Raw genomic sequence first — 14,562 nt, forward strand, 5'->3', positions numbered from 1 at the left:
TTAAAACAACCTACACGATACATACAGCTTTCTGTTGGTAAACAACTCATAGATGTCGCTGCGAGGCTAGGCGGTTGGCCAGCATCAGCTCCAGTCAAGTCTAATCAGAATGGCGATGGTGTTTTGATGATCGCGGGAGCATCTCGACGTCGCCGCGATAAGCCATCGCTTAAAAAACGATAATAAACTATCTATCGACTCACCGTGTAAATCGGGCGATTACATCCGGCAAACTAGTGTCAATGTGTGCTGGTTTTAAGTGATAAAGTGATAACCAAGCTCCTCTACAGGAAAACCTACTCACTCCAGAGCAAATATTCTGATATCCAGGATGATTGAACATGTAAGTAGACACTGTTACTATATCAAACAAAAACTGAACGCACAGTAGCAGCCAAACAACGCTCCATGCGTCATAATGAATAATATCAACCGCAAACACATAATACTTCATTATAACCTAAGAAATGTACAAAAAACCTAAAGATTGATAATGTTCAATGAAAAACAGCATCAAGAAGCCGAATAAGCATACAGTAGTCATAATTTAATTCAAAGAGTCCTAAACCATATGAATATTATCTTATCTATATTAAAATTACACGTATAAGGTGTTTAATTGTTACATTTATAGACGTGTAGGCATCGATAGGCAGCTGTTTCGTTAATTATATTCGTTTAAATATTTGTTACGTGCTTGGAATTGGTCAGAATGTGAATGATCTGAATAAAGTGACGTTTTATTGCATGCAGCCTCCAATGAACGTTATGAAGTCATTACGCGATGCTCATAAGTAGAAGTAATAAGTGATATTAATGCTTCTCCATGCTCTCGGGATGGTAATGGAGCAGTTGATTATTATTGCTCACTTTCACTTGTGTCGCGTGGTTATGACAGCCAAATTATAAACAAGTTATGTATTTAGAGGTATATTACTCACTCATGCAACAATATTTATTATTTATTAGAATTAGGTAAAATGAAATTAAACACAACTGCATGTTTTTTCCTGTTTTTTTTTTTTGTTACAAAGAAACTTTTACTTTTTTTTTCTTTGCGCCGATTATAATTTATTCTCGCAAGTTGCGTGTTTTGCGTGTTTCGCTATTCCCGACGCTTGCGCCCCTTCGGACGACCCTGGTCGCGTTTGGTAACACGTCGCCGTCAACCGACAATACCAAATGTAACTCGCGCGTCCGCCAGTCACTTGGTAACCAGCCCTCCGCGCGGTTATTAGCTGCCGGTACTCGCTGGAAGCCGCTCGTTTTTTATTCTATTTCATTGTCACCGAGCATATGACCTGGGGTTCGTTCGCATTGCACACACGCTTGTGTTTTACTCACGCAGACAGCGCAGCGTCGGTACCGATGTGCATCTGTTTATTTATAGTCATTCCCGGCATGCTCGCAGTCATCGCGCGATGATTCTATTCAATATTCATTCGGAAGCCCGTGCGAAGATACAAATCGTATGCTAGTGTCGTCGTTTCTGCGCGCGTACTTACTGCGAGTGTGTTTTGTGTTCAGTTAGGTGCGATTGGCAGCCGGTAACGGTCGCCACGACCAAAAACCATAACTGTTTCTAGTTGAAATTCAAAAACAGTGCGTTGTGGTGCAAATATTTACAGTGTTGTTCTCTTGGACAGTGAATCACTGGGTGATAAATTCATTTCGCGTCGTATTATGCGTTGTTTTGTGTATGTATTTTTGCGTGTGTGGCGCAGGTTGATCGATGACATGCTAAACGCAATTGTTCGCGTTTTCTCTTGTTTTCCTGCTGCTCTTGAATTTCGTAATAATGTGCGATGGGATTCAATCGCATGAACATCTGACCTTTGCGCTGGGGTTGCGTGCGGCACGTTAATTACCACCGACGAATCAATTTTTTCAATTGTGTTACCATGGTGGAACGTGTAGACGGATTGCTCATGTTCAGGAAGCCGGTGTATAGGACTTTTCAATATCTTGAAACGTAAGTTAATAATCATAATCAACTAATAATTGCAATTATGTCAATGTAATCATTATTGTATTATTCAACTGATTGTGTCATTGTTTTTAAAAAATGCCAAGTTAGCATGTTTTAAAATAAACTATTGTAGCAATAAATAAATCATAATTATTTATGTTGTGCGAAGTTTTGATAGTGATAAGTATAATGTAAATTGTTTGCTGATCAAAAATTGATTGGCTGCGGGCGTGCAGATAAAAGTAAGTCAGTGGTGCTGGTACAATCAGAATCGGAATATATCAGTGTATTTACATATCGAGCCGGCGAAGGAAACGTCTGTTCGTGGCTGCGTTCAGTGGCGCGTTCCGTCTGCATCCGCAACCTAGACCACTATCGATTTTCTCGTTCGCGCTCCTGTTTACTCTCTTCTACCTTGTGTGCGTTCGCATTGCTCTAGAGTTGGATATGAAGCCAAACGCATACCAATGCAGGCGATCACGCAGACTATACTTAGAACTCTTGGATGGATCGTTTTCCTTATATTCCCGCACGTTTTCCGGGCGGCTTTTCGCCGGCTTGCGTCATGTTTCTGCTTTGGACGTGTTCGTCTTTTGCAGTTGGGCATTATTTATATTGGTGAGCTGTTTTCATAAAGGTCACACGTAAAATATTGAATTAATGGTTGGATATAGATGATAACAGGCGGGGTGATCGTTATGTGATATTGGGAAAACCTTAAATATCAATTTTCCATCACCGCTTCTTTTTATTAACGTTTGTGTAGTTTTTATGTGATTTTTTGCGGTGAAACGCGGAAAAATCAATGTTTTAGTGGAAAATTTTGATTTTAGAATTACTACATTAATTAAAATACCGATTCTAAATTTATTCCACTTAAATATTACTATTTTTGTTAATTTTTGGATTTTTAAACTTTGAATGTAAATTTTGACGTAACTTTTACCATAATTACCCTTTAATACCTATCATCTATCATCCTAGGGTGTGGTTATAATGTTTACATTCACACAGCTTTCCAACCATTAAATATTACCAGCAGTGTGCTGGGCGAAGTTTACTGGTTCACATACATATTTGGTAACGTTCTCCCCTGCGTGTGTTACGCACATGTAACATTTTATTTTATTCTCGACATCTAATGCGCTTCCAACAGCCACGCAAATACAAATACTTCGAGTCAAAGTTATGCACGATGTTGCAATGAACTGTTCTTAGATTCGTAGTTGAAGTTCTTATACTACTTGCATCATAGACGCTCGTATAGTTTAATGTTTTCTTATTTATTGTGTTTACGGTGCGACCGAGGAGAGGTTCGCGGTTTGTGTACGCTCGCCGTAATCAAGGGCAAACACTCTTCGTGAGCCCCACACGTAAATACACGCTCGGAATTAGATCGAGACTATACAGAATACACGTATGTGTGTTTGTTGCGTAAATATATTTGAATTAATTTACTTTCGAAACTTACTAGCTGGCACATATTTATATCATCGTATGTTGCTAATGCAAGGGAAGGGCATCTCAACAATAATAAACTATGATATCGTATATCGCGATTAATTTGTGTCAGATTATTGTTATTATGTTGTCATGTGGTGAAAATATTTCACTGTTGAGTCATTGTAAAAATGTATTTTAAGTTTGGTGTTGTCGCTGAAGGAGCAGATAAGATGGACTGACCCTTATCGGACATTTGCATGCGTGGCGATGCGTGTGCGTGCCGGCGATTAACACCGGAAATGCTTCACTTAAGCCACGCAGAATATTAAGTGTTGACGACGAATAAAACTGACAGGAAGCACCGAAAATGTAGATAAAGTCTTTCAGCGCATTGAAATAAGTTACGCTTTTTAAAAGTCATAATCGTTATTAAATTGATTAATGCATACTTAACGCAATTAAAAATAGACATTAATCTGATTATTGTTATTGCCATGTAATTAGCAATGTACATACTTGGTTAGATAATCAGAGTGTTCTCGAAGTGTTAGCTGTGGCATTCAATCGTGCCCAGAGCGATTATTATGCACTCGTGCGCATTGTGACCTAAACAAAACACAATAGAACGAACATGATACGTCGTGGAGTTGTGATTTAATTCGATTTAAACGAAACTGATAGCCGTCGTGGTTAGTTAGCATTCGTTATTTGTGTTAACTGATTATCAGACCTTTTAAATGTTTAAATATACAAACATACCACGCAGTGATAATTAAATAGCAAACTTATATTCAGCGATGAAATTTTTTCTTGTCTAGGCATTGGAATACTACTGTTATTTAAATGTACCTACATCAACGCCAATTTTATGTAATGAGTGCGGCTGGAACATATTTTTTTAGATGATTATCGGCCTCAAGATAAAAAATAAACGATGAATAGAAACAAAAAACTCGAAACTGCTTTTGAATTGGTCGTGGAATGAGGAACAACGCGTCGTAAATATGTTTAGACTTTGTTTAGCCAGTAAACGTTGAAACGTTTGATTTATTATGTTAAATCTGACGTGGCTCGTCAATTTTATTCTTCTTGGTTTTATTTCTCGCTTGAATTGCGTTACCGCAGCTTTTTTTGTAATTTTTATGGCTTTCATCCAAATATGGGACAACGACTCGAAGCTAGAAAATACTCACTAGACCTAGTGTAACAGTAATTTTATTCGCAGAAAACAAATTAAAATTACATGTAGATGCATTATTACTGATTTTATCGCAAAAACACTTAATTAATATTTATAGTCATTTGTAGTAGGAATGTGTTTGTCTCTTCATATTTATTCATAATAATTCCTATGTATTTTGCGAGCAATATTAAATTAACATGTCGCTGTGTCGCATCTTTTTATACAGCTTCAGTGCGCGCATTGCGTATTTCATTACTGCTTAATTTCCGCATATTGCAGCGTAAACATGCATAAATATGCATTCATTAAAATGTAAAGAACGACATCATTACACATCATGCTCGCGGCTAGTGGCAGGCTGGCCACGGTGTAGTTAGTTGTTATTAATAGACGGATGACGATGACGTTCAAGTGACTCGCACACCACGAAAGAATCCATCGGTGACATCGACATTGCGCACCAAACCCATCATTTCCTTTCATTTATTACATGCTTTTCGTCTTTGCGTGTGCACTCGCAGCAACTTTCTAACGTTAAATTTGGGCCGCAATAAAATAGACGGAAGTCAAATTTAATTATTCGAAAATGCAGCGGTGCACAATATTTTTGCGATAATTTATACGGCATTTAAGTTTACAACCAATGTAGATAGAGTCACGGCTGCGTTATGTGGTGAATGCAGATATAAAAGGAATCAAATGAGTCAAAAGTTGTTGCATAGTGTGACTATGTAAAATAGTATCGCTGATTTTTATTAAAATTATACATTGTCTTTCTAATTTATTATTGGTGTCCGAAATAACCAAAACCTGGTGATTAATTAATTACTTGAAAGCGCGACGTGTTCTAATATAATTAAACCTTACATTTAATCATTTGCCAGAAATGTAAACAGTTAAAAAATCATAGGTTATCGTTTCCGGTTTCATCGGGCGCGCCATGCGACTATTTTCGTTTTCAAGCACTACTCAAGCGCGGCAATAAACTTGTTTGCTACTTAAAACAATTTTTGGAAAAGTATTTTTGTAAAAGTTTACCCACGGCGCTTTCATTCTTAAACTCGTGCATACAATTTATCTTATAATTTCCCAAAACACAAAACTATATAGTATATAGCAAAGAAAGTGAATAAAATACAAAATTCAAATTGTTTTATGTTATTTTTGGGATTTATACAGACAAATTATTTGTTATGTTTATCGGATGAGTAATGTACCAATGTAGGTAAGTACAAACATGGAAACAAACAATTTAATTGTCCATGGGACACGGCTCATCAGCGATGATTAACGTGAGACATCTGACACGAAGCATTGGCTTCGACTCGCGCGGTTTAACAGCCCGACGCGGTGTTTTGTTTTTAAGGTTTTAGCACGTTCTACGTACTAATATTGGCGCTGCTTAATTAATGGCGGCGAGGATTTGATGAGACACATTCCAGAGTAACCACGTCGCTTGCGAGAGGCGTTGAGTACGAGGTGGTTAGTTGCGGCCGGCTGATGACTAGATATTAATATTAACACGTTCAGTCGCGCGGTCATGGCGATAAGGAGAAGTCGTTCGCTGCGTAATTGTGTTTACAGTTTGCTTGCGGTTTCAGATTAAATTATATTTTGTTAACAATCAAATCATTAGGTAGATTAAAAAATAAGTTTGGTATAAAATTATATTAAAACAACAAGTGTTTTTATTTTTATTTGTTTTTTAAAATTTCTGAATACATTCTGTATATTATCATATCACGGCCAGTAGTTCTTGTTCAGTTATATTATAAATAACACTCACATACGGAATAAAGTTGTGTGCGTCGATCCGTTGGTAACTTGTGGTGGCTTTAGCCTCGCTAGATTTCTTGATCTTCTCACTGCGCGCGAATTAATCGTTCGGTTATGTTATGAATCAGACTCCGCAGACACAATCCGTAGTCGCGCTCGAACCACCGTCGTGAGTGCCGCTTAAAAGCGCAAAAACGTGCATCGCACGCCTTTTCCATTCACTCCGATGAGATGAGCAAGTACTCATGACATTTACCACGCGATAAAGCTCGTAATCGCACCTCGAAAGTGCAAATCAGTATAAAATAAAATAGTGCGAAGAAAACTCTAACAGTACTTAACTTATCAAGTGATGCGAATACAGTTTTATCATATTTTTATTCAGAAAAGTGTGTGAATCCTGTCAGCGTGGTTATAGATTGTGAGAAACTCAGTGTATTGTTAAGATTTATAAATGCAGTGATTGTTGCGAAGCAGACGCAGCGAAGAAATAAAAGTTTATTAAAATTCATAGGTGATCGTTTCCTGTCTCTTGCTGCTTTTTTCGTTTTTCTTCACGACTAAAAGCGTGTGTATAAAATTGGTGGCTTCGAAGATATTTTTGGAAAAGTTGTGCATACAATTAATTTTATAAATTCCAATCGGATTGAAATACACTTTCGTAATGTTGCGTTGCGTCGTTGCGGCTGCTCCTAGCCGGATCGAGTTCTTTCTTGCTCGATTGACGTCGTCGCGGCCTAGCCGCCTACGCGCACACCTTTTCTAAATTCATTGCTACCGAGTTCGAGTCTTATTACTACATTTGAACACGGTGTGATTAAGTCACAAACGAAAAAGTCTATGGATAAATATTGTGAAACACTCTTGAAGTGTGATTATTAAACTATGATGTTTTTAAAAACAATAAATCATCAAATTTTACCTTTATACATATCAAAGTGAAGTAAATCAAGTGTAAAAATACATTATTATGTTGGATCTTGTACGAAGGAATAGTGGCAGATCGAAATTACGACCGCAAAGTTTATTACAAAAGAAGGATACAACAAACGGCGATTGTCAAGATGGCCGCTTGTACCAAGCGCATCCTGTCACGTGCGCTAGCCACACGTGGAAGTTTCTACGTGTTCGGCCCAAGTCGCTTAGGTACACACATTTTATTTCGGTTTTTATATTCGCCACTTATTACTATTGTGCGATTTTTGTTTGGCAGTATGTGGAATGTGATTGTTATTTCATAATGTGTGATTGTTTGTTGTTGCAGTGATGTTGTTTCTTCGTCGTCCCCCGTGAGCGGCGGTTCACCGACGCGGTATTCGCCGCTCGCCCGCAGGACAATGGACAGTCCGCGCGACTCGCCGCAGCATCATCATCTCCAAGCACAATCCAACGACAAGGCTACCCTCAAGGTAAATTGACCACCAAACGTTATAATGTATCGCCTTACAAGGCAACAGCCGCACACCTTGCACACTGTATGCATTTCCTATAATCTTATAGTGTAAATAATAAATACCGTCAATGTGTAAAGTTTATTTAGTAGTTCGTTATTTTTGAAAAAAAAAAAATAATAAATTCGGTTTCCAGGTGCACCTGCCAAATGGTGGCTTCAATGTGGTGAAATACGGCGACAATATCGACATTAAAGGCATAATTTCGCTCTGCACTGATCGTCTGTCCAACGATGCGCGTTATTTCAAAGGACTGTATGGCATGCGACTGGTGCACCCCGCCTCCGGGCACACTTTCTGGCTGCATCAGAACACGTCAATGCAGCACATTCAAGAAACGCATCTCAAACGCCACCCAGCAGCCGAGTGGCGCTTTGAACTGCGCCTTCGTTACCTCCCTGATAATCTCCACCAGCTGTATGAAAAGGATCGTACGACTTTCTCGTTTTACTTCGACCAGGTGCGCGCCGACTATCTCAACTCCAACCTTAACGTTGAGCAGGACATTGCGCTGCAACTCTGCTGCCTGCAGATACGTTACTTCTACAAGGAGACCCCTTCAAGCGCACTCGAAAAAAAGTCCTACCTTGAATACCTTGAGCGCGAGGAGGGTATGAATAAGTTCATACCGAGACATGTTCTTGATACAATTAAACCCAAAGCGTTGAGGAAATCAATACAAGCATGTTTTAAGAAGTTTAGTCACATGACTGAGATTGACTGCATGTTTAAATTCTTTGAGATGCTGCGGATTTATATGGATTTTGATCATGAGCGGTTTTCGGTGGAAATGGGGAATATGTGGCATGTGCCGATTGAGTTGGTGATTGGGCCGAACAGTGGCGTCACGTACTCGGTGTTACAGAACGGTAATGCTAATATGGTCAAAGTGGGAGACTTTGACGCGATCAGCGCGATCGAAACGCTAGTCAATGAATGTGATAAGAACAGCAAGGCGACGCTACAGCTGCGCATTGATGGGGCCGACGAGGCGTTTACTATAACGTGCGCGAACGTGGAAGTGACTGAAAGTATCGCGGATTTAATCGATGGGTACTGCCGGTTACACCATGGACGTCCGAATTCTATTTGGACTAAAAGAGGTGAGTCATGCGGTAATTATTGCATGTGATTTTAAGGTCAGTTATTATGTGAAGTTTTGTAGCAATTTTGGTTTGATTCACATCATGTGTTTAAAGATTGCTACACGCAGAATGCATAAATATTTGATGTTAGTCAGTCAGTCACACCACATGTTATCTTATCGCACGCATGTGAATTTTTACAAGATTTTAACATTTGGGAATTCGTAACTATTGCGATTATTAGTGTCACTGTTTTAATATGTCGTCATGTCGTCATTTGTTTTAAATTTGTGACATTGTTGTGTTAATTAAGAAGTGTGAATTAGTGATATATAAACTGAAACTCGTTTCCAGTCGCGCAGTCGTCAGGAGGAAAACAGAAAGCGCACAAGCGCGACGGAGCCAAAGAATCATCGCGGACCGGCAAAGCGATGCTTTCCGAGGATTACGCGGAAATTGTTGATGAGGAGGGTGATTATTCAACACCTGCAAGTAAGAATAGTCTATAAATATTAAAAACAATACAATAATACATTGTCTTTTTATGTCAGCTCGTGATTATGTGCTCATACGAGAACAAATTGAACTGATGGACATTTTGGGTGAGGGACAATTCGGAGATGTTCACAAAGGAATCTACAAGTACAAAGATGGCACACAAATTGCTGTGGCGGTAAAAACTTGCAAAGGTGACGCCGAGGCAACGGAAAAGTTCCTGGAAGAAGCATGTAAGTTTAATATTAATTTATGTATTTTGATGTTTATACCTACTCTTTCGTTCATTTTAAGATATAATGCAAAAGTTTGATCACCAACACATTATAAAACTAATTGGCGTTTGCTCTGACTCTCCCGTATGGATTGTCATGGAGCTGGCGAAGTTAGGCGAGTTGCGCGCTTATCTTCAGAATAACAAAGATAAACTAGAACTAGAGACGCTCATTCAATTTACATTCCAATTGTCGACGGCGCTCAGCTACTTGGAGTCGAAGAAGTATGTACATCGCGACATTGCCGCGCGTAATGTACTAGTCAGTTCGACGACATGTGTAAAGTTGGCCGATTTTGGTCTATCCCGTTCGATGGGCGACAATCAAAGTTACTATAAAGCCAGCAAAGGAAAACTGCCTATCAAGTGGATGAGTCCCGAGAGTATTAACTACAGGAGGTTTACTACTGCCAGTGATGTTTGGATGTTTGGTGTATGCATGTGGGAAATCATGATGTTGGGTGTCAAACCGTTTCAAAACGTGAAGAATAACGATGTCATTGCAAAAATTGAAAATGGTGAACGGCTACCACTGCCTGCTGGTTGTCCCCCAAGGTTGTATTCACTGATGTCACAATGTTGGAGTGAAGAACCAAGCAAGAGACCAATGTTTAAGGAAATTAGAGAGATTTTAAAGTAAGTCAAGCTTCACTCTCCATGATTTACTTTATTACCTCTGTCTTTATTTTAGTGAGATTCTACGCGACGAAAAGTCCGCCGCTCAAATGACACTAAAACGTGAACAACGACGAGTTGCGGGAATGTCCTGGGGTTTCACTGACGACGCAGCTCCACCACCAAAACCATCTCGGCATCCACTGCAAGGCGTCGATTCGAACTCGATTGCGTCCTTTTCCGCTACGGCCACTCCGCAGACGTACATCATAGCACAGAATCCGGCTGTTCTTGCGCAACTTATGAAGGAAAACGAAGGACGTAGCGTCACGCCTGCAGCATACACCACACCAGCTTCGGTATTTAACACTGTTGCTGTAGACTTCGATAAAGACGAACAAATTCCCGAAGCAGCTCCTGTCCTATCCTTGAAAACTATTCCTATTCCTGTGGATAAACTTCACAAGTTAGATCCAGAATGTTCCGAAACCGCAGCCGGGGAACAACCGATGAAATCGAAGTTTGGGACATTGGAACGTACGCCGTCGCGCAGCAGTGGTGGCGGTGTCGGGACACCGCTGATGGGATCCCTCGAGCGCGTCACCAAACAGAAAGCGAACTCCTTGGAGCGTCACACGTCGCTCGCGAACAGTTCGCATAATAGTATTGATAAGTTGTGTAGTTTACCACCAAGTTCAGGTGTTTTTAGTCCAAAGATGGGTTCACTTGAGCGACGTGGGTCACCCAAATGTAGTTCTCTTGAACGTGGTACCGTATTAGGTGAAGTTATGCATCAACGTAGTTTTGATTCTCCTCTGGCTCAAAACTACGGTAATGTGGGTAATGTAGGCGCGCTTGAGGAGTCTATCTATGACTTTGGAGGCGTCGACGTGAAAAGTTGTGCTTATAAACAACCGTACTATCAACAACAACAGCAACACCAGCAACAACGTCAGCAGCAGGTTCGAGAGCTGCACGATTGTTGTTTGTGGTTTTTTTCTTAATTCAGTTGTTGCAACTTTGTTTTACAGCATGGGCATGGTTTGAATTTTTTGCACTTTTAATTTGTTTACCAACGTTTCGTTTTCAATTAAGTTGTTCTTCGACTGGTTTCTTTTCCTTATTTTGAATGTTCAATTTTGTTTTATTGTGTGCCTCTAAAGTATTACTAGTTTACTTATTGATGATTTAATATTTACAGTATCCTTGCGTCATTGATCCATCAATGACTAGTTTAGACATGAACTACAAATCGCAATTGAACGCTCAATTGTTGGAACAAAGATTGCTGCAACAACAGAAAGAATCTGAAGAAGATTCTCGTTGGTTGGCGGAATCTGAGACAAATTTAGTAAGTCTTTATTCTATTTTCTTTAAAAATTATATTTATGGTATTTTTTTGTGTAGAAAAAACGGTTGAGCGTAATTGCACCAGAATCTGCAGAACAATTATCTGAAACATCGCAGTATCTAACGGCATCAGTGCCGAATAGTCCGTCCTCACTGCATCACTCTCAATCTTCGCAGCTCTCTTCTAGTCTTGCTAACATGTCGATGAACGGCAGCGGCAGCTGCGGACCGAAAAGTCTTTCTCCCGCGAATAGTACTACGTCAACATCGACACTCACAGATCGTGAAGATCCGGACATACAACGTAGATCACAAAAGGCGACGGCGGAACTTGATCGTACTAATGATTCAGTGTACGATTGTACAACTCAGGTTGTGAAGGCGGTAATGTCTCTCAGCCAAGGTGTGCAACAGGCCCAGGCGGATTTATACCTTGAGTTTGTCAAGAAAGTCGGCTTGGATTTGCGTGCTCTGCTAGCCAGTGTTGATTCCATCATCATGGCATTTCCACCGTGTGTTCATCGTGAAGTTGAGATGGCACACAAGGTGCTCTCTAAGGACATGTCCGAACTAGTCAACGCGATGAAACTTGCTTTGGTATATCGTAACACTACGTTGGATGCAGAACAAAGAAAGTAAGGGAATTATTTGCATTTAACACAATTAAATATTGCTTCCATTGATTGTAGTGTGAATGTAGTGATTTAACTGATGTGTATTGTTTTAGAGGGATGTTGAGTGCTGCACACATATTAGCCATGGACTCGAAAAATCTCTTAGATGTAGTCGACGCCATTCGACTACGGTACCCTCACATAGACCCCTTCGTATGCACTGCCGGCGGCGGCAACTCACACTCCTACGGATCTGACGAACTCCAGCACTTGCAAGATGAAGATGACTTGGTTAATAAGTTACCGCCGCCGGTGTCCTGTTCATTTGTCCAGACGCCAGCGTACGCGCGTGGTGTTTCCAACGCCGCCCCAAAACCGGCGATGACGGCAACAAATACGCCACCCGTCACCCCTACCGAAGTGGATAGTTAGATAGCTAAAGGTCTGCGAGATACGTTTTACTCGATAGTAGTTAGGTGTATTTATTACGATGTCTTGACGGATTTGCCCACTGATAGACAATTGCTTTATCATCATCATCCTCTTGTGACTTGAATAATGAGATTTTACGAATTTTACAAATTTGTACGCTTGATGTGCGTTTTATCAAAACATTGTCGCATAGAAACGTATTGCAACTTGTTATCCCATCGCAAAATTATCAAATCATAGAAATATTTATTTAATAATGTGTAATGTTACAATTATTATGTGGATAGACGATAGGATATATTTTTCGGGTGCGTAGGATGGACAACGAAGGTGTGCTCCCGAGCGACGTATGTATTGTATGCTCATTCCAGTTTTGACTTGCGTGTTATTTGCATTTTTTGTTTTGTATGTAAAGAAAAAATATATGAGAGAGAATGTAACAACTTTGAATTGACTTTTTCTTTCCTTGATATCTTGAATTATCCCGAATTCTTTACTGCGTTCATACCATTGGAAGTGCCCTTGCAACGTGTATACTTTGAAACCCTTTGCAACGGTTTCAAATAGGCTTGCCATTTTCACTATATTTTTCTTTAATTTTTGGACCGAAAGACAGGTCCGAACTTTTTTGATTAAATTATTTTGTGCCGAAAGGCAGGTCAGAACTTTTCTGGTTAAATTATTTTCTGTCGAATAACAGGGTCGAACTTATTTGGATAAATTATTTTCGGTCGAAAGACAGGGCCGAACTTTTTGAGTTAAATTATTTTGTGTCGAAAGACAGGGTCGAACTTTTTGGTTAAAATTATTTCAGGTCGAATTACTGATGAAAAGATTTTGTCACAAAAAAATCAAAACATTTCTCTTTTTTATGTTATAAATTAAAAGTTGGAATTTTGAAATTCTGTTTGCGGATTCCAAACACACTATTAATTCTAATCAATAAATCTTAGTAACTTTTTTTTCAATCATTTTTGGTTTAGGCCCTAAAATGAATTGAATGATTTTATTCCAGTGAGATTCATGTACTCACTTTTTAACGTGTATCTTTTGAATCATTAGTCTAATTACAAATTGTTATTAAAATATTTTGTTAGTAAAGTTGTTTCCTTTGATAATCAGTAATAAAAAATATCGATTTTTTAATTTACTGAAAAATTAAAATAATTAATTAAAATATGGCGGAGGCGCCTGACATTTTAATTAACGGTTGTAAATTTATTTTAAAAACTAATTGTACTATTGGATAGAGCAGCTTTTAATTACCTTATTTACACAACTTCCTGTTTAATAGCACTAAGGATTTGCATTGTAAAGGAATTTAAATGCAATGTATACTTGCAGCCACACTTAATTGCCGTTTATCTCGAGAACTAATATAGATAATCAAAAACGGAAAACGGTATAACGTTCAGCATGGAGTCCTAAATAAGATGACATTTAAAAAAATGTACTTTTCAATTAGTAAAAACAGATTTTCCGACGCGATTTCCTCGGAAACTAGAAAAGTTACCAGAAAACTTTCTGCATTTTCTTCATGTCATAACAAGCGTCTACAAAATGGCAGATTTAGTTTTTTGATTCTTTGAAGTTGACCAAACACCACTCAAAAATCATCAAGAGGTTACACTTGACTATTTCTTGGCCTAAAAAATCAAAACAAAGCTAGAAGAAAATGGAAAACGCCAATTGATATAGAATTTTAATGCGATGAAAGATATCAAGTCAGTTTTCCGATAACATCAATATCACGGAAAATTCAGGTGAAAATCGGAACAGGCCAAATTGAACCACTCCTCCGATTTTCTCGAAATTTTCCAATCATGTGCAGAATGACGTCAGGAATCCATTTTTTCAAGTTTTGTATCAATATTT

General features: G+C 39.0%; 1 protein-coding gene across 5 annotated transcripts; it reads left to right on the forward strand.

The window, feature by feature from the left end:
- Positions 1-21: 21 nt before the first annotated feature.
- LOC135801936 (focal adhesion kinase 1-like) lies at positions 22-13,137 on the forward strand. 5 transcript variants are annotated; one of them, XM_065315473.1, is made up of 11 exons: positions 1,580-1,697; positions 1,918-1,972; positions 7,636-7,780; positions 7,959-8,925; positions 9,262-9,399; positions 9,459-9,635; positions 9,697-10,312; positions 10,368-11,253; positions 11,493-11,642; positions 11,699-12,276; positions 12,369-13,137. In XM_065315473.1, exons 2-11 carry the CDS (start codon positions 1,929-1,931, stop codon positions 12,685-12,687), a joined length of 4,020 nt encoding a protein of 1,339 aa, XP_065171545.1. In that variant the 5' UTR covers positions 1,580-1,697; positions 1,918-1,928; the 3' UTR covers positions 12,688-13,137. The 5 variants fall into 5 exon arrangements, with proteins under 5 accessions (XP_065171542.1, XP_065171545.1, XP_065171541.1 ...); XM_065315470.1 differs by lacking the exons at positions 1,580-1,697; positions 1,918-1,972 and adding an exon at positions 22-343; XM_065315469.1 differs by lacking the exon at positions 1,580-1,697 and having other exon boundaries at positions 1,799-1,972.
- The last annotated feature ends 1,425 nt before the right edge of the window (positions 13,138-14,562 follow it).

Source organism: Atheta coriaria, unplaced genomic scaffold (genome assembly GCF_025399875.1).
Source record: "Atheta coriaria isolate IRGN ID8LTWV9N9 unplaced genomic scaffold, Caltech_Dcor_3.1 hic_scaffold_14_pilon, whole genome shotgun sequence".
NCBI lineage: Eukaryota > Metazoa > Arthropoda > Insecta > Coleoptera > Staphylinidae > Dalotia > Dalotia coriaria.